Source organism: Vanessa tameamea, chromosome 9 (genome assembly GCF_037043105.1).
Source record: "Vanessa tameamea isolate UH-Manoa-2023 chromosome 9, ilVanTame1 primary haplotype, whole genome shotgun sequence".
Classification (NCBI taxonomy): domain Eukaryota; kingdom Metazoa; phylum Arthropoda; class Insecta; order Lepidoptera; family Nymphalidae; genus Vanessa; species Vanessa tameamea.
The window spans coordinates 13304386-13328551 of record NC_087317.1 but is presented as its reverse complement, the minus strand read 5'-3'; the positions used below and the strand labels follow the sequence as shown (position 1 = coordinate 13328551).

The following is a 24166-nucleotide window of genomic DNA, read 5'->3' as shown; positions in this document are numbered from 1 at the left end:
ACGAAGGAAAATAATAACACAAAAAAGGTTATAGGTATTTTCGGTTAGCATTTTACCAATCTGTAGATTTTAATGAATGTTAATGCAATTCAGTTACACGAGGAAAAATATTCACGCAACCTCATTATAAAAGCACCATAATTATTATTATGTGATAACATTATTTATATAAATAAACTAAAATTTATGATTAACATTGACATTATCGTGATAAGGTACACAATTTATATGAATACTATTAAATTTAATATACACTGTCCTATCTATTGGTTACATTTGAGCGGGTCACATTTTAACGGCACTACAAACACTACAATGATTGCACTCCACTCCATCTGGCAGGCATTCTATGTGAAACGAATGGCGGCAATTGTACACTATTAAGTCCGATGCGTTGGAGAGATCTCTTATTATAATGCGTCCTTGGCACACACTGCACAGAAATTCATCCGTAACTGATATTCCTCTTTGCTGATTGATGATCAGTTTCTCGTGCAAGTCGAAGTAATTTCTTAGAGTGATAACTTTGCAAGCTTCTTGCACAGACATCTGTAAATGGTAATCGCACATCATTTTCGCCAGCGAATCCTTTAAATCTTTTATTTCGCATCCAGATTCTATATTTTCTATGAGCATTCTCGGATCCACGTAATTTCCTATTCTCTTAAGAAGCAAAGTAACACATTCCGGCTTGCCAACTGTATGCATGATGAGATCTGTCCACAGTTCTTTATCATTGTGTTCTTGGCAGAAGTTAATGGCTTGGTTAATATCATTCAGTTTTTCTATGATAATTTGCAAAGCTTCTCTGGTGTTGCCAATACGACCGAGTAGGAAAACCATTTCAGGGTAAAATTTGTTGTTTTGGCATACATCTAGAGCTTCTTGTATGGGATAGTTATCGCTACATTTCAGGAAGGGTAATAGTTTATTGCGAGCGTATTTTGCGTAAAGTGTAACAAGTTTGCCATGATATCGTCCATTCGGTTCCACTTTACTATAGGCATCGAGGTATTTAAATAAGTATTCATCGTTATTTTCGAGTTGTTTTTCGACGACTTCATAAGGAACTTTGGTCTTATCTTGCAACAGTATAGATATAGCTTTATCACAGTCAAGGTTCATCAGATCAAATATTTTGTCATATATCACCGAGTACATGTTATGTTTCGTGATTAATGTAAACACGTCTTTGTGCTGTAATTTTAAGTACGTAGTCAGAGCTTTATCGTACTTCTTTTGGTAGCAATACAGCAACGCTAAGGCCTCTAAATATATATTTTTGTCAACCTCAGTTGTCAATAAGTGTTCTAAGACTTCCTTGACAATTATACCTGTCTTATATAAAGCAGGGTTCCACTCCTGAACCAGTTTCAGGAAACCGTTTGGGTCAACTTTAAGGTATTCGTAGAAAATAAGTTCATATATATGAGAACTTAAAGCTTGTTCCGGGATTCTAGGAACGTAGGAACTGATAGCGCGCAACTGATTGACCTCGGCGAATTTCAGAATCTGATTTTCCCACAAAACTTTATCATTTTTACATATCCTCGCACAAAGAATTGCCGCCTCTTCGAATAGATGTTCTGATATTAAATGATCTAAATATTGGACGCCAACTGTGACCACGGAATGTTTCGATGTTTTGCCACCAACTTCTTCCAGGACAGAAATCGCCTTTTCAAACTTCCCATTCTCGGTTAACCAGTTGACTCTATCATCAATATCGTATGGACTTGCGATAACTATATCTTTAGGAGATACTATGAAAAATCTGTTCTCTTCAATAAGCATATCCAAATAATAATCATTACAATTGTATTCCTCGTAGCCCCGAATGGTGAGACTGTCACTAGCGACTTCACAGAACTCACAGTCTTTGTATTCAGCTACTGAGAGCACTGGTCTTTGAGATTTTTCAGTTTCAGGATCATTTTCTTTCGGAACACCGAGGATTACAAGTTGGTCATCGAGTGGCCCTAAACCACTGATGTAGGAATCAGTTTGAAAGGTGTGTACTGGGTCTATGAGGTATTCCGTAACATCGCGCGTTTGTAGTTCGATTTGACTTCTCTTACGTATAACACATATTCGAATTGTATCAACCCATCCAATCATCAGAGTTTTAGGGGCCGACCAAAGAAGATTACAGCGGAAATCTTCAATGGATCGGTTGGGATTTTTCTCCCATTGGATGAGACCTAAAGAACATCTCGCGACGAGATCGTACACTCGCACGCCGACCTCGCTGGCCCAGGCTACGAAACGATCATGCCATGCTATTGCTTGCACATAGCCCTCACACTCACATAGAACTGTGCTACGTAGGCGGTTTAGGAATGTTTTCTCATACAGTGTCAACTTGTTGTCACCTGTAATAAAATAATAGTTATATAAGTTTATTTATATTTTAAATTTAAGATATATTTAGACTAATTGGGTCAGCCAATACATTTGATACATATATATGTATTTGAATTTGACATATACCTACTGAATATAGATATGTTGAGCATGGATTCTCATTTCTGTCCAAACTAATCAAGAGTGTGTATCCTATTTGATGATCAAAGCAATACTGACTACAGATGAAAGTACAATTCATGAAATTTCGTTTAATACAGTATCAAATAATGGTCATAGAACATAGGTTGATTGGTAGTATCAAATAAATCCAGAATGTCGAGTATAAGGTACAAGACTCAGTGTAACAAAAAGACAGTCTTTTGGCTTTTGTGGTTGATAAATAAGGCAACTGGAGGTTGTGGTAGGAAAGATCTGGCTTAGTATTGTGACTATCATATTACATACAGTCGATTGTAAACTATCAGATTACATATATGAATAATATTTCAATAAAGTAATTGCTAATTTGTTTTTTTTTCCTACATATTTTATAATTGCAGACACATGAGACTATTTACAGCATTATTAGGTTTGATGAAGGAGTTTTAAAAAACTTCACAGCCTTTACTGAGTCTATTCATCAAACCTTTACCTTTTATGGACATACACTTTTATTTTATTATTAAATATATAATTGGTTCGCAGATGAACATTTCGGTCACCTGCTGCTTAGTGGTCACTATCCAGACATACACACGATAAGAAAATTTACAATCAACAACAATACTAAATATTGCTGGCCGGTGGGAGTATATGTTATGAGAAGGTAGTACCTACACAAAGCCCTACCACTAAGTGAGTCCTCATTTTTATGTCACATTGCTAAAATTTGGTTATTATATGTAACGTAACATTACTAAGAAATCAAAAATAATTAAATTATTCAAATAAATCTACAATGTCAATATTTTATAATATGACACAGAACATTTAAATTAAATTAAGTATACTCAAAAATAGAGAAAAGGTAAATTGGCTGCACTGTTCTCGGATATAATTTATAATTTTTGAATAGCTCTCAATGACTGATCAAACTTTGCTTATAGTTTAAATTAACATATATTATTTTTATTCACACAGTACAACAAGATCTTGTCTAGCTTTATATATTTGTAATGCAATTCATAACCATCATAAATATTAATTGAGTCATTTATATACAATTTGATATGGGAAACAACTTAATGACTTGCCTTAATTTTGTTTTAAATATTTAAAGAGACAATTTTACAAGCAGTAACATTTTATAAATAAATTTAAAATTTAAAATCTTTGAGTAATAAAATAAGCATGTATAATAGTAATATGATATAAACCTGTAAGAAATCTCCTTCCTGAACCAGATTTAAAATAACAAGGATCCAAAGCAACAGATTTCACAACTCTTCCCAAAGTTAAATTATGAGTATTGTCATCAGTGTATAGACCATACACCAGGACTTTGCCATCGTCTGAGCAGCTGGCGATGTAGTCTCCATTCACGTCCACTGATATTTTGTTCACTGCGATAGCATGAGCTTGCAGATCTTTTTGATTGTTGTCTTGAGATATAGGCACTGTATTACCTTCGTGATCTAGTAAGTGTATTACTCCCCACTGAGTTCCGAGGCAAATAAACTTCGTATGAACGCAAATACAACTTACAGCTTCTTTCAGGAGTATATTTTGAACGTCATTACCCATTCGATAATATTTAAGTTTGGGTTCCATTTTTCTGTTTAAGCTATCGCAGCTCCCTGAGTTTATTGCCATTATAACACATGTAATAAAATCACATACTCGTTAGAGACTGCTGAGTGTTGTGAATAACAAGGAAATTAATATATATAATTTTCCTTTCCTCTATTGTTTCGATGTTTTCTTATTCATATTGATTGACATTGAGTATTGACTATTGACGTTAAAAATAGTGTTACAAACTTAACACTACAACTTAACTTTTTTTTTATTAATCGTATATTAATATTGCTATTTAAAATAATCTATTCTACAGAATAATGTTAAAATACTTATGTATAAAATATTTCTAATAATATTTGTTGTAGCTAATTGTTCTTTAGACAAAGTTAGTATGACATATAATATAACAACTTTTATTTCAGAAAATTAGGCATATGCCTGTATACCTCGTACAATTTAGTAAAAATGGCGCCAAGAATTTAAAAAGGTTAATTTTTACTTCTTGAAGTGTTTCTTTCTTAGTTACTTATGACTAAGTTTACATAAGTGATATCATTTCTATACTCTGCGAAAATAACGTGCAATGGAAAAAAATAAACTGAATTCAAACCAATTACTCGTACTTCAGAAATGTGAAAAACATTTGTCTACATTTGGTTTAAAAGTTATGACCACATTGATGCAACTCAAAAACGGTATTACACTTTACCCATGGCTCATATTTTCTTATTCGTAAATTTCGATTTTGTATACTTATTTAAAAGCATATTTTAATTTATTTTAGAAAGTCAAAATAAGAAAAACCATTTGAATCAATCAAAACAGTTTCACTCACAAAATAAAAAAATAATAAAGTAAGTGTTATAATAAAGTTTAGTGTTTTTTATGTATAATGATATGAAATTCAAATTTTGCGAAATATTTCCTGCATTTTTCAGTTTTAATGAATCGGATGCATCTGTTCCACCATCAACAAATAATATGGAACATACAATAACACATGTAGATAATAATAATATTCCAGTAGTGACATCAATTGATTTATTAAGAACAACCGATTTCAATAAAGAAATGAACGTAAGAAATGAAATCAGTCAATATATTGCTCCTACAACATTCGATAATAGTTTAGAGTTAAGCTTTCCACGCCAATGTTCAAATAAAACCAAAGATATACATAACGAGAAAAATGAGCAAGCTAAACCTATTCCGTGGAAGGATATTTTTGATAGTGATATCTTTAAGGAGATTTATGACTCAGATGATGATACCAATGATAGTTTGCAAAAGAATAATTTAAATCCTTTTTGTATGGAATTTCCTTCAAATAAAAGTAAGCTACAACTAGAATTAGATCACGTAGATTTTTGTGACACTGAAAGAAAACGTAAAAATACAACAAAAGTCGTAGAGTCGTTGACAAAGAAAACAAAAACAAGTGAACAAAATAAGGCGATTCCGAAAAATATTTTTCGGAAAGAAAAATCTAAGACTACCGTCAAAAATTGGCTTAATTGTGTAGATCCAAATAATAGAGTGGAACCGGATACCCGCGACCAAGTTTATGGTAACGAAAGTGATTGCAATACGCATAAAGCGAGAATTGGCAATGAAACTCTACCAAACAAAGACAAAAATTCAAACGAGTCAGTTATCAAACATAAAAATAATAAAAAGGTTGTACAAGCACGATTGGCCAATAAGGACGGAATAATGAAATATAGGAAACCTACAAAAGATGGCGTTGTTATAGATAACTGCGATCGCAAGGACAATAACGTAAAAAAAAAACTTATAAATTCCAAACATTCAAAGGCATTAAAAGATAGAAAGGTTGCAAGGTTCGTTGCGCCAATTAAATCACAACTACCGGTTAAAGATCTAACATTCAATGTGATCCTTGTAAATGACAACAATTTCACGGAACATATAACTAAATTAGATTCTATAAGCGATTGTGAAGTTGTTGCAATATCAATGTATAGGTAAGGTTATAGTTAACAGTATTTGCTCAATATTTACACAAGTTTAAACCTTAGCTTGTCTGCCAGCGGAGGTCCGCGTTCAATAGCTAATCAAATCGTACCTTAGTGTAATTTTTCTTCAGTTCATTTTCAATGTTTCTTTTATATTCCCCCGGCGCCTAACGATATTAACTCAACAGCAAATCCTTCATCTCCATACTAATCATGTATTTCCTCGTAGTAGCGTCTCTTTTTTTATAGTCGTTTCCGAAAAGAGCACAGCTCATAAGAACCTCTTTGATAATTAAATTCAGTATAGAAATGACTATGGCAGCAGCTGGTAACTGGGGTAGCTTGGTTTTGTCGGTAGTGCTAATAGATTTCGTTACTAAATAGCCAGTATTACTTTCAAAACAGCAACGGATGTAGCCAACTGAACAGCCAGCACACAGACGTCAATTGCGTTTCTGAAGGTATCCTGCTCCACGTCGATGACATATTCTATTATTTACAAGGATACATTAATGGGTGCACGTAAGGCATTACTTTAATTTTTCTTTGCCCTCCCGACCGAGTTTTGCTTCGGTCATGTATTATCGTTTCTTCCGAGTTCCGAGTGGCCGTGCGAGAGGGCGGGAAGCGGAGGTCGCTCTGTGTTGGGAACTGTATCTTGTGCGCGCACGCAGAGGTGGTTAGTCTGTTAGACTAGCTTGGCAGAATTCGGTCAGGAGGACATCACCTATTAGTACTCAAATTATAAAAGTATAGAATTGATTTCGTTTTTCAGTGAAACATTACGGAAAATATTTTCGAACAATGTGCTAACTTGTTACGAAGCTAAAGAGTTAATTATATATCTGAAGTGTCATTTTAAGCTTTCATTCACGGCTTTAAATGTTATTGATGTGAAGGTACCGTGTATTAAATATTGAAATCACTAAAACACATATTTATTCACCTGTAAATTACCATGTGATGTTACGCAACATTTCTCCACGTGGCAGATCGGGTCGGCTTTGCTCAGCCCAGACGATCCGCCTGAAAATTTCTCCGACGTGCAGAAACTTCTAGAATTCATACCAAATTTTACGATCGCCACTGAGTGCTCGTTGCAAAAGGCCGCCTGGTACATTACCCTTCTAAAGGGGAGCTCGGCTAAGTTAAATGCTATGCTGATAGAAAACGGTCTTTGGAAGGTTTTTGAGGACATTGAAATGAAGATACTGCTGATAGTCGCTGGTAAATGACATATTTTATAATATATAAACTTTTTTTAAAATATATTAAAAACGTTCTGTGTATAAAGTAATAATATTCTGGATTTTTTTGAGTTATTTTAGGATTCTAAGCATTATAACATTGTGTTTACGCGCAGTAAAAAGTATACTGCACATCGCGCATACTGGAGTGAGTCTATTTGTATCTATATTCCCACACATATAGACATGCAACACATCGGCGTGGCCGTGGACGTAGACGAGCTGAAGTCAATGGAAAACATTTTGATGGTCCGCATGAAAGAAATAGAAGGCGAATGCTACAAAGCCGCCGGAAAGACTTTCCAGATAAACTCGTCGCTGCAGGTCCGGACCATCCTCTACGACGAGCTGAAGCTGGACACTGAGTCCAATGTGAAGATAAGGGAGACGATCTCCAGGGGTGCGAAGTCTACGGCTGAAGCTGCGGTGAATGTCGACATAGATCTTAAAAAAGGCGAAACAGTCGCTTCTCGGTCGGCCCGGCGGAGCCGCCCTGGCGGGCGCCGCCGCTCGCGAGCGTAGCACGCGTCTCTGTCCGGCCTAACCACTGAACCTAGTTTGATGGAATTTGATGCAATAAATAAATAAGTTTCGATAATTTAACAAGCTCCTGGATCCATCTGTGTTTCAGTTACGCAGTCTGACGACGGTCCATCCGCTTCCGAAATTGATTCTAGAGTACAGGCACCTGCACAAGGCCCACGCGACCTTCCTAGTGGGTATCGCCCAGCACGTCAAGGACGGAGTCGTCAGACCCACTTGGTTCAAATTTATTTACTATTTAAATTATTGTCATTATCACTACGTAATATAAAAAAATACAGACGAATTGATAATCTCCTCCTTTTTGAAGTCGGTTAAAAACAAAGTCGCTTCCCGCTGTCTGTCTGTTCCTATGTATGCGGTTTTAAATAGATACAGTGATTCAAGAGGAAGGTTTATATGTATAATACATGCACCGTATTGTAGAGAAACACTGATTTCATTTTATAGGTTTCTAATGTGATGTCTGATGTTCGAATCTGGCTGAACTGGCTGGAGAAAAATGGCTTATTTACGAAGTGATTTTAAGCAATACGACATTAATCCTTATCCAATTAACTATCGTAACTACATTGTGCATTTAATATAGATCAGTATGGCCCTTTACAGCATGGCTCGCTATAAATATATTTAGAATTTTGTTTACCTGATGCTTTACAGAACTGTTTACGTAGGCGGTAGTATTTACCATAAATACTTTATTATGGATCTCTTAATTCTAATTGCGTTTATAATTGAAAAGTCCATCACGGACCATTGAGGGTGTTGCTGTATGAGAAATGAATTACATAATCACATATCCGCAGGCAGGGGAGTGTTTGGGGGTTTAAATAAATTATTATATAATTTACTGATCTCTGTGGCTTTTACTCAGGTGAGATTTACATGTATGTCGAGTCATCTTCGTGTCACTTTCTAATTATCTTTTTATCGGTACTAAAGCTAAATTAGTTTACTAATATTTTTGGGTACTGACTTCTTGAATACTTGAATGGGTCCCCTGATTAGTGGTCTTAGTGGTCAACACCGCCTGTAGACATTGGTAATGTAAGAATTAATAATTTCTCATATCATCAAGGCGCCGTCGACCTAGGAAACTAAGATATTGTTCTTTGTGTTTGTAATTACACTGGTTCACTCATTTAAACCCATAACACAATAAAATTACACACCAATACTAAGTATATATTTTTAGAACCAGAAGTAGGGATTACTGAAAGAAAAAAAAACAAATAGGCTAACCTCTACAACTATTGACCTTTTAACTATGACCTTTAATTTACAATAACAATCAATCTACTACAAAAGAAAAAAACACATTTAATCTACAAGACAAATAACCATCAATAATCACACTACACAGTCCAAAATGATAATCGTGATCCAATGTGTCTGCCGCCAAAAACTCCCGCCTTTTTTTTTAAAGGGTATTTGTTTGACGTGACGCAACGTGACGTGACGTGTTTATTCCAATAATATATTATATTCATATGTATGGGTGGTGGTGTGTAGGTGGTTCAGACGGAATTAAGCGAGCAAAGCCTTCGATTATTTAGTTTGACCTGTGCAGGGATCAAACTGCAGCAGCGACGGGTCGTATAGCAGCGAACAACCCCAATCTCCAGGCTATTCCTAAGAAGCCTTTCGACCTCGTTTTGTTTCCGAAGGACGGAGACGACGGTGAGGAAAATATCAAATTCTAGGCAGTCCCAAGTCTGCCATTAAATCGTTTACTCGTAATCGTTTACCGATATGATGTCACCGAATTCAGACACACCATGAAAATGTTAAAGCGTTTTTAATCATCGCTTTATAATTAGTTATCGTCGCCACTGTTCTTTTTAATATACGAGCATAGTGTGTAACGTGTTTTGATGTGGAATACGGGAATCTTTTTCACTGCAATGTTCGAGGGCGACACGGGGCTGCGAGCGCACTCCACCCACCCGCTCCCAGAATTGGAGGAGGCACACTCGAGAAGACCCCGAGTGGAAAATTCACAATTTTTTTTTGGGGACCGACCCAAGGTCCCCGCGTGCGGCTGCGGCGCGCGGTGCGGGCGCGCGCGGGCCGGCGCGTGCTGGCGGCCGACTTCCGCCACGTGGAGAGCCGCGTGCTGGCGCACCGCGCGCGCGACGAGCGCCTGCGCCGCGCGCTCGCGCAGCCCGACCTGTTCCGCCAGCTGGCGCGGCTCTGGTGAGTGACCGGCGAGCGAGTGTGACGGCCTGACGGCCCCCCTTCGATGACGCCCGGCCCGCAGGTCGCGCGGGGCGGCGGAGGCGTCGGCCGAGCTCCGCGAGCGCACCAAGCGGCTCGTGTACGCGAGCGTGTACGGCGCCGGCGCCGGGAAGCTCATGGAGATCCTCGACGTGGACTACGAGCGGGCCCTCTCCATTATGACCAGTTTTAACAGTTGAGTGCCCGAGAATGTACGACCGGTACCGGAGAACGTCGATCTCTTAATTATATATTCGCTGCTAAATGTGAAATTAAATAAAAAAACATATTTTTACAGGTACATTTCCATCGCTCAAAAATTTTAGTAAATCGATCGTAACGGAGTGTGAGAAGCGCGACGGCCGCCTGACGCTCGCGAGTGGCAGGGCGAGGACCTTCCGCGACATCTGCAGTTCTAATTTCGCAGACAAGTCGCACGCGGAACGACAAGCCGTCAACTTTATCATTCAAGGTACTTGCTAACTTCACATAGTATCGCTTTTCTATTTCCTCATTAGATCAAAAACAGATTTTAGGAATACCTTCCTCAGGCACGGCGGCGGACTTGTGCAAAACAGCGATGATTCTAACTACGGACAAGTTGAGACATGCAGATCCGCCGATCGATGCCCATCTGGTGCTGCAAATACACGACGAGCTCGTTTGGGAAGTTCTGGACGAACACCTGGACAGAGCTGCTGGTGAGGTTATATTGACTATGAGAAGACCGTAGATAATTTTAATATTACACAGTTTCTACCGATAGAATACCAATTACTGCAAAGACTAACATTGACATAAATATAAAATACAGTTTTTAGGGATAACATTTATATTAGGGAATAGAATGAATGGTACGGCGGACGGTTAGTTATGTCCTGACGGTGGGCGGTTACCACCTCCTATAGACATTGGCGCTGTAAGAATCGCCAGTGCGTCATCACGCTTGGGAAGTGAGATGGTACGTCTCTTGTACTTATAATAACTGGCTCACACCCTTCAACCAGAGCACAACGATATCAAGTATCGCTATTTGGCGGTAGAATAATGTACAGACAAACTTGCACAAAGTTGTAACATCAAGTGAAGCAGATGATTTTATGTTTTAATGTTACCAACCGAATTTTATCGATGCGGTGTTTTTCCGACACTAACCACATGAAGTGTTATTCCAGCCATTATCAAAACGACGATGGAAAACTGCGGTCGAGAATGCGGTCTGGACGTAGTCCTGCCCGTGGCGATGTATCGCGGAATGAGTTGGGGGGAAATGGAAGAGTTCATTCCGAAGGAAATTGTATAGCACCTACATAGCTATTATTACGTACTGGTCAAATATTTTTTGTTGGAGATGTTAAGTCTATTCCGCTAAACGAGCTCTCAAGCGAATAGGTCGAAACATTTGTTAGAGTCGTCTTCGTTTAAGTTGCGCGCATCGACCAATGAGGTGCGAGTATTTTGTTCCCTGGGAGTTCGACTCGTGGAAGAGACTATAGTAGTTTAGGTTTTATGTCGCCAAAATGCGGCGAGACACGAAATAATTTACAATATAGAAGGTGGTCAAGGAAGAACTCTGTCTTACTGCTGGGCTAGTATCGACTTCCTTTGAGCCTCCTCAAGTAATCCACCCACTGTTCCATACTCATGTGCCAGAATACATCGCGCGAAGACGGGGGCTATAAACACAAATCTTCGACTAAGCTCCACGTACCAACTCGGGCTTTCTAGTAATAAGTTTACTGTTAAGGTTCTCAAAATGCATGAAAATAATAACACAGTTGATATTTTCATATGTTTATTTCCACTGAGTACAATAACTTTAATATTAAAATAATAGCTCGATACAGATCACACATGAAATAATTTATTTTAAATATTACAAAATACATATATGCAAATGTAAAAACAACAAAGACCAAAAGGAGTACAAGTTAACAAAATAGTTACCAGTGTACAGAGTTACAAAAAACTATCACCAGTCTAAATCCTATTCGAGTATATTTTTAAAACATCACTTCGTTTAGTGTGTTTGTATTAACGGAAAAAAGATAAATTTAATAAACATGTCATGTTATTTTCGAACTTTCTTTAACATCGCTATATCTATAATTACACGATTTAATATCCAGTTTCTGAAATATAACTTAGAGTAAAATTAACTAATTTTTCTTAATCTGTATGGTCGGTGTCAACTGTCAACTGACGACCCATTGAGCGTTGAGTTTACTTTTATATTAACTTTATTTATAAACTATGTATTTATGAATTTCGAGAGTCGACATAATTATACATTGTTTTTATTGTTACATTCAAGTAGGAACACAAATTTAAAAATACATATAAATATAAACGTATCCAGCCTTTCCAATTGTTATGGCTCACAAACTAAGAGCCGTTTAACAACACTGAACTCGGGATGTATTTTAACGTACATTAAAATAAACTATATAAATCTATCAGAAGTGTGAATATTATTGACACATTAAATTCTGCTGTGTTGATTTAGTGTAACGTTTCAGTTTTTGTGCATCATTTTTGAGATAGCAAAAATAGATGAAAGAAAATATGGAATTCATTTGAAATGTTCGGGGCGTTTAACCGACACGACTACGGAAAATATGAGGTTATTCTTAGTCTGAACCGCAATAAACGGATTTTGTACAAAAATATATTACTAAAACGTAAATAAAAGTATCATATTCCATTAATTACGTATATAAAAATATGAAATATTTATTAATAATGCGATGCTCGTAAAAAATTATATTTTTGCGATTCTTTTAAAACGGCTCCTATCAATAAATAATATGAATAAATAAAATTAAGATATTAAAGTTACAAGCATGCAACATTAGCAATTGCAAAAATATAAATGAATTTGAGTTAATTTCATTTCCCTTTAATACATAGAAAATAAATTGCTGCATATTTTTTTACACTTACAAAGAAAATACAAAAAAGTTGCGATATCAATAGTTGCTTGACGAACATATACTTACTGTACGTGTATATAAGGACGAGGTCACAACGACAAATTAACGACGGTGACAATTTTTCGGTTAAATAAAAACATATACAAAAATAATTATAGGAACTATTACAAATATTAATTATTGAATTTTATACCTGAAACTAAAAAAAAAAACAGGCAGCCTCGTATACTTTATAATACGTAGCGTTAAAAGCCATAATGAATTTAGTTTTTTTAAGATACAAATAATTTTAACATTTGAATAAATATATATGAGGTATTTATAAAAATAAATATAAAATGAACCCGCAATGATTATCCCTCTAAACTTAAAAGTTGAGTTTCGAGAGACATACAAGCTTTTATAAACTTATCATAAACTTCACCATAGCCTCTACGTTAAGTAGTTCTCTCACGGAAGTTCATTCGTTTTAGTAGTTAGGCCAGTCACAAGAAATTCGAAACTCACCGCTGAACACGAGCGTAAAATGTCTGAATGTGATATTCGAAATTGACCAAAATTATTATAAAATTTATAGGACACACGTATTAAACGGCGTGTCATCGTAAGTCGGTTGGCAACATTTCAAGACTGAGATACGAATTGCATTCTTACAGAATCGCACTGCTCAGGTTAAATTAATTAATATCGAGTTATTTTATAACTTCGAAACTTTACCAAAACGGTTATTTGCTACAGCGTTTCAGTGATACTCTAAGAGGTTTCAAATGACAGGCAATTGATGCTCCAATTATCCTCCAAGTATCTCTAGAAGTTGCGAATGAGTCTTGGGGACCATTTAGATTTGTAACTGATATAATTGTTATGGTGAGATTGATTTATAAACCTAAAGTGTACAACATTGACTAAGCGAGTTATTGCATAACATGTGACACTTACTTTGGTGCAGAAGGTATTTAAATTTATAAAAGATTGTGCGAAACACAAGATAGATCTTAAGTTATTGCTTTGACTTATATGTACAGTTTGTTGAGTAATATTTATGACACAATTATTTAACCTACAGTCCATTCCACTATTCGGACTCCGAGGGAATGAAGTCCTCGTGCGAGTCGAATCCCGTATGTACGAAAATCCTAAAAATTAAATAATTAATGAACGTCACGTGCATTAGCCAACATTGCAAATCCTTTTGGGAGCTCATTTCGTGGAATGGACTTTAGTGTCAAATGCTTCGAGATACAGCGAGAGTATTAAGATCAGTATCAGATCGAGAGATTGCCAATTGCAACATTACTATAGTGAAAATAGTTAATATACAAATTCACTGATTGTAGCAGTGTATTCATTGTAAGCAAGTACAACTTGTTTTTTAAATTCAATATATATTCATAATATTTTAAATCTTTCATGTATATTTTTTAAATATTTGAGTATTTGAGAACACATAACTATTATATTCTGAGATATATGTATAGAGCTAATTACAAATAGTATTAGTTTTAACCACTAATAGAATTACGTAATAAATATATGTTTCTTTGATCTTTTTAAACATATACAAAATTTAATAACAAATTTTAAGACTAGAAGAGAAAAGTGTTTTCATAATTTTATCTAATAAGACATTCAAATATTGATCAGTATGAATTGATTTATATAAACTACAAAAACCTACCTATGATAAAATCAATGTCCTGTGTGGTTGGAAACATTGACACTGTTCCCTTACTCTTAAACTGAGGAAGGCAATTCTACACTCGCTGTGCGAGGACAGGCCGGGACCTAAGGTTTTATTTGCACACTGAGTACACTTGTGTAAGTATTTCTAGACAGATAAAGCCTAATTTGAACTTGAATCAGATAGCAATAGGCAAACTTGGATGTATGGTGTCGTTTTCCAATGCAGAGGATGAGACGAAAATCAAATTATCTACAAATGTTTTGAAAATCCTACGTAGGCAGAACACATGAGACTGTGTTAAATATCTGTCAATCTTTTAATTTCAATTAGTTCATATCTCAATAAACAGCTAATAGTTGAATCATAATCTTACTTTGATCATTGTGAACAGTCTGTGAGTTTTAATGTTGCTTACTCTATATCGAATTGAGTTTAATCCATCTTTTTGAGAATTGTGTTCATTCTCCTCCATAATGCGATGGCGGTCATCATTTTTATGTTCTTGTTTGTGAAGTAGCATTGTATAACTTGACATGTGTGGGGGAAACCTATAACAAACATAAATAAACTATATACATCATGTGCCTAAATTCTAAATAATTTTAGTTCAGTGCTTATAGAATAAATATTTAATTCATTTTTAATTAATCACTTGGTACAATTAGTAATCACACTTATTACTGATTTTAAATACTATTCTATTTTCTGTTACTGTTGAAATCTGTTTTTCCCAAAAAAGCCTTCATAGGACAAGAAATTATTTTGTTTCAACTTAAGTAGTAATTTTTAATTAAAATGATACATGAAAAGTAAAATTATATATTATTATATAAAAACATAATAGGGCCATATATATTTTCATGAGATTAATTATAAAAATAATAGCTAAAAATAGCACAATATTAATATTGTTAAGTTATTGAGTAAAATTACTTAAGTTTATATTAAGCACTCACCTCAGAATTTCAAGATTGTGCTTTGAAATTCGGCCAGCAAAATCATCATCTTCACCACCCCAACCTTGGAATCGATTCGAGAAGCCATTCAACTCCTTATACTGGTCTGATGTAATTGCTAAGACACCACCAACCAGTGATTTATATATTAGTACAAATCTAAATTTATCTATACTTGCACTCATGTGCCGAGGTTGTTTTAGGCACACATAGAGATTACTTTCATCGAGAGGTAAAAGATCAACATCATGCAGGATAAGACAGGGGAACTTGTCTAGCATAGCTTGCTTTGCTCCAATATTGTATAGTAAGCCTTTATTCCATAGTCTTTCATCTTGTTGTTCAATTACATATATTCTGAAATTTAAACGAATTTGTATGCATACACAGCCCAAATTATAAAAAATCTACTCAATATTTCAATAACTGATACTCACTTGTAATGTATGTTTTGTTTTTTCAAAAAGCTATGCATGTAAGGAATAAATATGTCCAATTGACTTTGCCTGTTTCTGTATGTTACTAAAATAGCAACACTAAAAAGAGGTGTGCAATCTTCAGGGGTATAGCTCCCATTTATAATGCCATTTGGTAAAAAATCATTAAATTTTCTCGGTATGTCCCAACTATGTACCGATTTGGAATTCTGTAGAATATCATTGTATCTACAGTCTGGTTTTGATTTCTTTGTTATAAGTTTAGGATTATGTTGTACGTAAAGATGATGGCGCAAACTTTCTTGCGCCAAATGCTCGTATTTGTAGTAACCATATGATGCAAAGAATTGGATTACAGCAATAAGACATAATGTAATAAAGAGACATGTTGAAAGACGTACTTGCAGTAACCTTTGAACTAGAGACCATTTAGGCATTTGTAGAATTTTATTAACAGGTTGTTAATAAATTTAACAAAGCTCAGTGTGAATCTGAAAAAGTGAAATTATAATTTATGAAGACATCTGAAAAATTTCCTATGAATACATAAAATATTCATTACTTATATACTTCGAAAATTTTTGACACAAATATGAATGTCACCTTATAGTGGGTTTTTATTTACATTAATATTTAATATGTCTAATTACGAATAAAAATCGCAATATAAGCTATTATAACTAATGTTCCATGATCTGCAAATTACATTCTACAGTTACACAAACTCTTATCTTCATTAGTAAAACTATAATCATAACTGTTTATTATCAAATAAGGTAAACATAATATACAGAAAAAGCGACATACCAAAGTTTAAGAATCAACACATTATATTTATGTTTGGTATTATTTTGGGGTATGTTTACTAGTTATTTTTCGTAAGTATACATTATCGTTTCCAGCAAATAACTTCCGAAATGATACCAACGCCGGTAAAGGTATATATTATTTAAATCGTAACCTATCTTTTATCTGACATGGATCAAATTATAATAAAAAAACAGACTTTAACAGTGACAGCTGCTCTAATCATACATAGATATTAATTACAATAATCAATATTTTCTGTTTCTATTCATCCTAAAATATTATTTTTAAGCCATTCCGGATTAAAGACATCTTTAAAATAATTACAATTATAATGAGTGTAATAAATGCTGATGACGCGATTACCAATTGTGTGTTATATGTAGTTATAAAAAAACATATTGTTTAAATCGTTTACTATTTATAATAGGCGTAAATAAAGTAAAGTATGCGTAAAAAGTACTCTGCAATAAACAAAGGAGTATTTTTAATCTACATATTCCATTCAATCAAAAGAACAATGAATTGAGAAATAATGATTTTTTAATCCATTATTTTTTAAAAGATAGTTATAATTAATAAGTAAACAATTTTTTATAATATTTTTGTCACATATTCCATATCTGAGGAAATATTAGGCTTTGATCTTACTTATATTAATAATAGTGATAAAATTTTACTAATATACAGCTGTGCTCAAAATAATTTACTATATACTTAATATTTTCAGTTTTGTTCCATTTGAAATTGAGTCAGTAGTAGTTCACTTGAGCTTATACATTTAGTTAAAAATAAACATAAATCGAGATCATATTTTTACCCTTAATTAGTAACAAAAACATTATTTACTGAATTATGACAATCTGATATGTTCTCTATTTGCAGATATAATATGCTCATACGGTTTTAATCTAGATTACATTACATTTAATCTTATGATTACGATTACTGTTACGTTTTGAGTAATTTAATACAAAGTTTGCAATCTATTTGTTATACTGTGGGAATAAACTATAAACAATAGATGTCGTTACTCGTTATCAAAATAAGTAGCACACATCCTGATTTGTTTATCAAAACTAGAACAAACAAACATAATAAATATATGTTAACTTACCGATATTATTGCTTTTGCACTTACTTAACTCATAGAACAATACGTATTTCAGTTTTTGTGTAGTAAATATTCAATAAAAATTTAACTGTAAAGTTAATTCATGTAATTTTTAAATATTATATTTTTAATTTATAAAAAATATATTTGGTTTATTTATGTACATTGATTTATGTATTAATTATTTCGGCTTCTTACTGTGTTCATTCAAATCATCCCGCCATCGCGCCTGCCTTGTCAATGTCATTCATTTACAAGACGCGAGTAAACAAACATAATTGTTATTTATCTACGAAAATGTGAGTAAAGGAATCCTTATTGTTTAAGCTGAAAAAACATTTTATAATATTTATAATAAATATAAGTTAATGATCATGGCTGAAAAGAGAATTTGGAAACATCAAGACTTAACCTGTAAACCGCTTGATAACTTGGAAGAAGTCTTATCTTTTCTACAAGAACCTCCAAGTTGGAGTTCTCTTTGCACAGAAATCAAACCCCACAGCGATTATATAGTCCGAAATACGGATATCAATAAGTTTTTTGGTGAAAATTTACTCGAAACTCCGCAAACATTTTGTCATTATGATCCGGAAACGGAAGAAGAAATTGAACGCGTAGACAGAAAAAAAATACCAAAGACATTGGTTTGCCATGATATGGCAAATGGTTATCATGATGATTCGTAAGTTTTGGAATGTACATATTATTCCTTTATTAGATTATTTTTAGAATTGTTGCACATAAGGAATTCTAATTTGTTTATTATATTTTTAGAATTGTTAATACTAGTCTCAAATAATAATTTAATTGTTTGTTTTAGTGTTATCGATGGCACTGGTAATTACAGTGCGTATACGTTATATAATTGGGGCGCCATCGATATTTTCTGCTACTTCAGTCATCATTTCATTACCATACCTCCCCTTGGCTGGATAAATGTCGGACACGCACATGGGGTTCAAGTAATTGGTAATTTATTAAATAAAAATTTAAAATTAGCTTTTGCTAATTCTAAAGATAATATAGTTTTTTGCATGTTATTTAATAGACGCGAAGTAAATATTAGTCAGAAAATTATTAATAATATTAAATGAAATATAAAGTGACAAAAAACTGAAAATAATTTAATTTAACCGACTTTACTGGTCTTGTTTTATGATAAGGTACTGTTATAACCGAGTGGGCGGAAGGTGTAGCACTGTGGGAAAAAATATTGCAATCGGAAAATGACTGGCAACATTTTGCAAGTGCCCTCGTTGCTATCGCTAAGACCTTAAGGTTCGATGGATGGCTTCTTAACGTCGAGAATAAGGTATATTAACACATGACGACCCCAATAGAGAGAATAATTATTTTACAATAGTGCACCGACCAATCACCACCATTACCATCACTCCTAATCCGATACGGAAGGCAATCCGATACGAATGGATCATAGGCACTTGTAAATATCGCTACAACTTCAAAATTATGCAACATTGTATATCTAAATCCCAATGTTTTTGATTAGTTATTACAACTGTACAAATCATGACCGAGGGGTAATAAGAATGCATTACTTTCCCGTTGTAACACAATTCCGATCCTCTGGGAAAAACAAAACCAGCCCTCCTCTCACTAGCCATAATCAAGAAGAGGTGTTAATATTTTTGTTTGAAATAAATAGTGCTAAAATTAAAGAGTTAATGAAATAATTTTCCACCGACGATAATAATAAATATTAAAAAAAAAAACCTTAAATTACTCGTTTAAAGTTTTATAAGTTGGGAAGGGCGATGTAGCCGCATCGGGCAACCTGGTCACGACTACTATGATATCACAGTTTTATTATTTTCTAGAATACAAACATAACTTTGTTTGTATTCTAGAAACTTGTTTCTTTTTACCTATATACATTGTAAAGAAGAGAAAAAAATCAATGTGTGTTGAGCAATCGTGCTTGTAATTACATGATATTTAATTTGTTTAAACTTTTCGATTAGATTTCGAAGCCGGCTGTACTCTTGCAGTTTGTCCGCTACCTGCATGATATCCTGCACCAGGAGCTGGAAAACCCGGTGCTGATCTGGTATGATAGCGTCACAGTTGATGGTCACCTTAATTGGCAAAATGGACTCAATGAAAAGAACAGGTTCGGTTGTATATTTTTGAATAATAATTACTATGTGATGCGTTCAGCAGTGTTCTCTGTGTCGTGCCAGTTCTAAAATGAATACATAAGCATGAAGGATGAGCACGATTTGTCCTAAACGATATTGACTAGGGCAAATGCAGGAGTTATGATAACCAAGAGTTTGTTTACAAGCACAGGTGCACTTTTTATTGTCTCCTTCCTATATTAATCCGATGAGCCCGATGCAATCAGAAAGAGTTCAGGCGCAGGATAATCGGTTTTACTTTCTTTCCGAGGCACGAGAATGTAAGGATTATCAATTTCCAAACTTCGGACAATTGAGAAATTATTTTCAGAATAACCAAATAACATATTATTATTCCAATATAAACCATTCAGGACCCAGGATCCAATGGGTAAGTTAAGAATGTCCATGTTTTGCACAATAATTAATATTTAATATTTTCAGAGGATACTTCGATGTTGTGGACGGAATTTTCACCAACTACTCTTGGTCAGAAAAAGACGTGGAGTCCAGCGTGGTGGCGGCCGGGGAGCGGCTGACAGATCTCTTTATTGGGATCGACGTTTGGGGACGGAATTTTTATGGCGGTGGACAGTTTAACACGCAAGAAGTATTAACCTTTATGATTTATTGTTTTCTTTAATTTCGGTACTTATTATTAAATGCAGGCCTAGACAAAATCCCATAGCGTTTGACGATCTTCTGTGGGACAGGCCAAAATCTATGGAATGACATATACCTAAGACTGTATTCGATCCATTACGTGAAAAATGGTTGGCCATTGGAAAACGACGGTCTCTATAGCTTATTTTTATTTGATCAATCTCTCTGATCACCTTTCGACCAATTGATAGACGATTACGACGAGGTTCGAAATCTCTGCAACATTAACTAGACGGAGTTTTGCAAAATAGATCCTCAATAAAAAAAACTTTTTATGTTAATGTCCTTAAAACTAATTACACATCGCCTTTAGTCTGCAAAAATAATCCAAGTAATATATATATATATTTTCAAATAACCAGGGCGTTTTTATTTTGAGCGATTTGCATAAGTACGTTCAATTGTCAAATGCAAAGCGCATCGAGCTCCTTGATCTTTTAACTTTTTCATTATAAATTACCGTGACATTGATAAATATTCATTATTAATATTTATTTTTAGGCCATACAAGTAGCTTTTACTTATGGTTGTTCGCTTGCAATATTTGCGCCGGCTTGGACATACGAGGCCATGTCCGAAGACGTTGGCGATATTAACATAATTGAAAATGCGGATGAGCTGGATACCTACGAACGGTTCCTGCTCCGGGACCGAGCGCTCTGGTGCAGCTTGTGGCCGTACCTTAACACCAAGCTGCCGTCGGCTTTACCTTTTCAGACCTCCTTTTGCAGGGGACAGGGGAAAAAGAGGCGATTATACGGAGAGGTAAAACTAGCAACTGGCATTATAACATAAGCTTAATGTTACGGTTCGTTTGATTGTAAGTCGACGGTGTTATATTTACAGGTGATTTGCCCAGTTCCTTGGTTCAATTTACGTCACATGCAGTACCAGCCAAACTCCTCCCACGGGCCCCACGGGTACCTCCTATCGACTCAAGACAACATCGCACATCTCTCTCGTATCGGTTTTCTGAAAAATAAAGCCGGTATTCTCAAATATAGACAGTCGCTCGAGGTCAGCAGAGTAGAACTCGTGCCGGGAAAGAGTAAGGAGGTGTCTCTGTCCCTAAAGGAGGACAGCGTGACGGTTCTGACTCAAGAAGAAACAATCGAGGTAACCAACGAAACCCAAGAAGGCCGCGTCAGCGTCAAGCGCAAAATGAAGAACGCGTTACGGAATCTGTTCCGAACGAAAGCAGCGAAGACCGCGCCCGCCGACAGCGAGCCGGCCGACAGCGGGCCGGCCGACAGCGGGCCGGCCGACAGCTCGCACGAGGTGTCGGGGCGGTCCATGATGCAGGTGTCGGTGAACTTACGATTAGGGAACAGGACGAGCAAAACGAGATACGCTCTGGCATACGTTCCGACGGAGTTGGAGTGCCTCGAGCCGTTCTTCGAAGACAGCTTCCTCGGAGGCTCCTGCCTCAAAGTGAACCCCAGTGACACGGTTAGCGGGGAGCATCGGCTGTCCCGGTTATTCTTTTGTGATTTCCACTGCAAGAACAATTTAATTGTATGTACGGTGACCAAAAATTTAGTGGGACACGAGAACCAGTTTTTAAACTTGAAGCTCAATTTGACGGATACAAGGAACGGATACAGGAAGGTGGTGTTGGTGGGTCGCAGCGTGCCGCACGGACTCGAGGTTGCCTCCGCCGCCGAGGTCATGAACCTGTACCCATTGAGTGACCCAGCGGACCCTGGCTTCAGAGAGCTACAGAAGTACGTGGTGCTGAATGAGCCGGGTTTTTACATGCCCGTTGCGAACGCATACGGATGGAAAGTTAGGTAACTGCTCGACAGCTTCGGGTTTTACTGTTAGTGTAGGACGCACTCGCGGGCGCTCGCGGGACATTCGCCTGCGAAGTTGTGCCTCGCGGGGCGGCGGGCGAGCGCCGCGCGTCGCGTGTTTAAGTTGTCGTGTACTGCGACATTCCATATAGGAATATAAATAATTTGATGTGACGAGTTGAAGATCTTACTATACGCAGCTTCATTTGCTCCTCTCAGTGTCAAAATCAAAATCAAAATATACTTTATTCGAGTAGGCTTTTACGAGCACTTTTCGATAGTCATTTAACAAAATATATCAAGTGACACTACCACCGGTTCATGTAGATTCTACCGAGAAGAACCGGCAAGAAACTCAGTAGGTACCTACTACTCTTTTCCAACATCTAAAAATACAGTCATGTTAGTTAAATACAATTATATTTGCACGTCATGTATCCCGTTATGGAAGGCAACGAGCGTTAACTCGACGCGTTTTTATCGTCTATATAATCTCGTAAAGTAAGCGTTGAAAGAACAATAAAATACATATAATCTTGATAATACTGAATAGTTCTATCACTTCGTGGACAGTGCCCCGCAGGCCTACGAGCCCATCTCCAGCCGAGAGCTAACCGCGTTGCCCCTGCAGGTACTACGAGGTCCCGCTGGGCGGCGCCCGCGTGGCGGCCGTGAGCTGCCGCACCGGCCTCGCCGAGGGCCCCATCCTGTTGGGCTATTTCGGCATCTGCGCGAGGGATCCGCCGGGGGATTGATTTGTATAATGAATCAAATTTCCTAAATGTATAAGGAAAAATATACGCCAATAAAATAAATACAGTATTGACTTGTTTTTGAATAATTCCAAATATCTTATAGTAGACCTTGATCTTTAGAATGTATCGAATCATTTAAACTGGAGGAGGGGTTCCTTAGATACCTGTTACAATAATTACGTAAACAGTATAAGGAGAAGAAACGTAAGACAAGCGCGTTATTGGTGATGATAAGATGGAATGATATATCCTTACTTATCTATATATATTTTATTTCAATATAAAAACTGAAATGTAAACGGACATCAAAGAGACTCACAAATACATGCGAATATGAGAGATTGGGCACCGCATTTTGTAAATTAAAAAAGCAACACACTTTGACTTCGTAGAACGATGTTAGCTAAACAGAGAGTCTACCTAATACCGAATACCCTGTACTGCAAGTGGTCTACGAGACAAAAAAGTTTCGAGTTCTCCAACTCTCCAAGGGCCAATTCTACTAACGCATAGCTGTAAAGGTATGTCTGGAACGTATTCCGATCCAACTTCGACTTCTTCACAAAAATTAACCTAATTTTTTATTATTAATCGTAAGTGTGGACCAATTCTAATTAGGTAATTACTTCGGTTACGATACGATCCCGAATATATTCCGATCTAACTTTGATCGAACCGCAACTGGATCGTTGAAAACGGCAACGATTACGTTTCAATTTAATTGCGGTAAAGTGTCAACTTGTTAGTAAAAATGGAGCCTTGATCTAAAACTTAATTGGCGTTGATTATTCATCTTGGCCTCGGCTATTATCAA

The 24166-nt window shown here is 35.8% G+C and overlaps 5 protein-coding genes across 5 annotated transcripts; 3 read left to right on the top strand and 2 right to left on the bottom strand.

Annotated features, from left to right (window-relative positions):
• Positions 1-28: 28 nt before the first annotated feature.
• Positions 29-4318, bottom strand: LOC113393796 (vacuolar protein sorting-associated protein 41 homolog). Its single transcript, XM_026630856.2, has 2 exons — positions 3723-4318; positions 29-2372 (listed from the first exon to the last, which is right to left on the bottom strand). Exons 1-2 carry the CDS (start codon positions 4156-4158, stop codon positions 286-288), a joined length of 2523 nt encoding a protein of 840 aa, XP_026486641.1. The 5' UTR covers positions 4159-4318; the 3' UTR covers positions 29-285.
• Positions 4319-5157: 839 nt separating this feature from the next.
• LOC135193423 (uncharacterized) lies at positions 5158-6075 on the top strand. The gene has a single exon (XM_064215839.1). The coding sequence runs from the start codon at positions 5158-5160 to the stop codon at positions 6073-6075; it is 918 nt and encodes a 305-aa protein (XP_064071909.1).
• Positions 6076-6371: 296 nt separating this feature from the next.
• Positions 6372-11376, top strand: LOC113393810 (DNA polymerase nu-like). Its single transcript, XM_064215838.1, has 11 exons — positions 6372-6412; positions 6838-6961; positions 7055-7289; positions 7494-7735; positions 7941-8071; positions 9423-9532; positions 9880-10048; positions 10113-10264; positions 10368-10541; positions 10621-10770; positions 11245-11376. The coding sequence occupies exons 1-11, from the start codon at positions 6372-6374 to the stop codon at positions 11370-11372; spliced, it is 1656 nt and encodes a 551-aa protein (XP_064071908.1). The 3' UTR covers positions 11373-11376.
• Positions 11377-13486: 2110 nt separating this feature from the next.
• Positions 13487-17037, bottom strand: LOC113393800 (beta-1,4-N-acetylgalactosaminyltransferase bre-4-like). Its single transcript, XM_026630866.2, has 4 exons — positions 16887-17037; positions 16080-16570; positions 15643-15999; positions 13487-15234 (listed from the first exon to the last, which is right to left on the bottom strand). The coding sequence occupies exons 2-4, from the start codon at positions 16514-16516 to the stop codon at positions 15048-15050; spliced, it is 981 nt and encodes a 326-aa protein (XP_026486651.2). The 5' UTR covers positions 16517-16570; positions 16887-17037; the 3' UTR covers positions 13487-15047.
• Positions 17038-18325: 1288 nt separating this feature from the next.
• On the top strand, positions 18326-23412 carry LOC113393797 (uncharacterized). The gene is made up of 8 exons (XM_026630857.2): positions 18326-18685; positions 18824-18972; positions 19167-19315; positions 19986-20134; positions 20586-20751; positions 21306-21569; positions 21651-22594; positions 23229-23412. The coding sequence occupies exons 1-8, from the start codon at positions 18369-18371 to the stop codon at positions 23350-23352; spliced, it is 2262 nt and encodes a 753-aa protein (XP_026486642.2). The 5' UTR covers positions 18326-18368; the 3' UTR covers positions 23353-23412.
• Positions 23413-24166: the final 754 nt, after the last annotated feature.

Coding starts and splice junctions, on each gene's coding strand:
- LOC113393796 (XM_026630856.2), bottom strand. CDS start 4,158: ATGGCAATAAACTCAGGGAGCTGCGATAGCTTAAACAGAAAAATGGAA. Junction 2,373..3,722: donor AGGAAGGAGATTTCTTACAG/GTTTATATCATA, acceptor ATTTTATTACAG/GTGACAACAAGTTGACACTG.
- LOC135193423 (XM_064215839.1), top strand. CDS start 5,158: ATGAACGTAAGAAATGAAATCAGTCAATATATTGCTCCTACAACATTC.
- LOC113393810 (XM_064215838.1), top strand. CDS start 6,372: ATGACTATGGCAGCAGCTGGTAACTGGGGTAGCTTGGTTTT. Junction 6,413..6,837: donor AACTGGGGTAGCTTGGTTTT/GTCGGTAGTGCT, acceptor TTCGTTTTTCAG/TGAAACATTACGGAAAATAT. Junction 9,533..9,879: donor TCCGAAGGACGGAGACGACG/GTGAGGAAAATA, acceptor GACCGACCCAAG/GTCCCCGCGTGCGGCTGCGG.
- LOC113393800 (XM_026630866.2), bottom strand. CDS start 16,516: ATGCCTAAATGGTCTCTAGTTCAAAGGTTACTGCAAGTACGTCTTTCA. Junction 16,000..16,079: donor AAACAAAACATACATTACAA/GTGAGTATCAGT, acceptor TTTAAATTTCAG/AATATATGTAATTGAACAAC. Junction 15,235..15,642: donor CACAATCTTGAAATTCTGAG/GTGAGTGCTTAA, acceptor TGTTTGTTATAG/GTTTCCCCCACACATGTCAA.
- LOC113393797 (XM_026630857.2), top strand. CDS start 18,369: ATGATCATGGCTGAAAAGAGAATTTGGAAACATCAAGACTTAACCTGT. Junction 18,973..19,166: donor ACATGGGGTTCAAGTAATTG/GTAATTTATTAA, acceptor TTTTATGATAAG/GTACTGTTATAACCGAGTGG. Junction 21,570..21,650: donor AGAGGCGATTATACGGAGAG/GTAAAACTAGCA, acceptor TTATATTTACAG/GTGATTTGCCCAGTTCCTTG.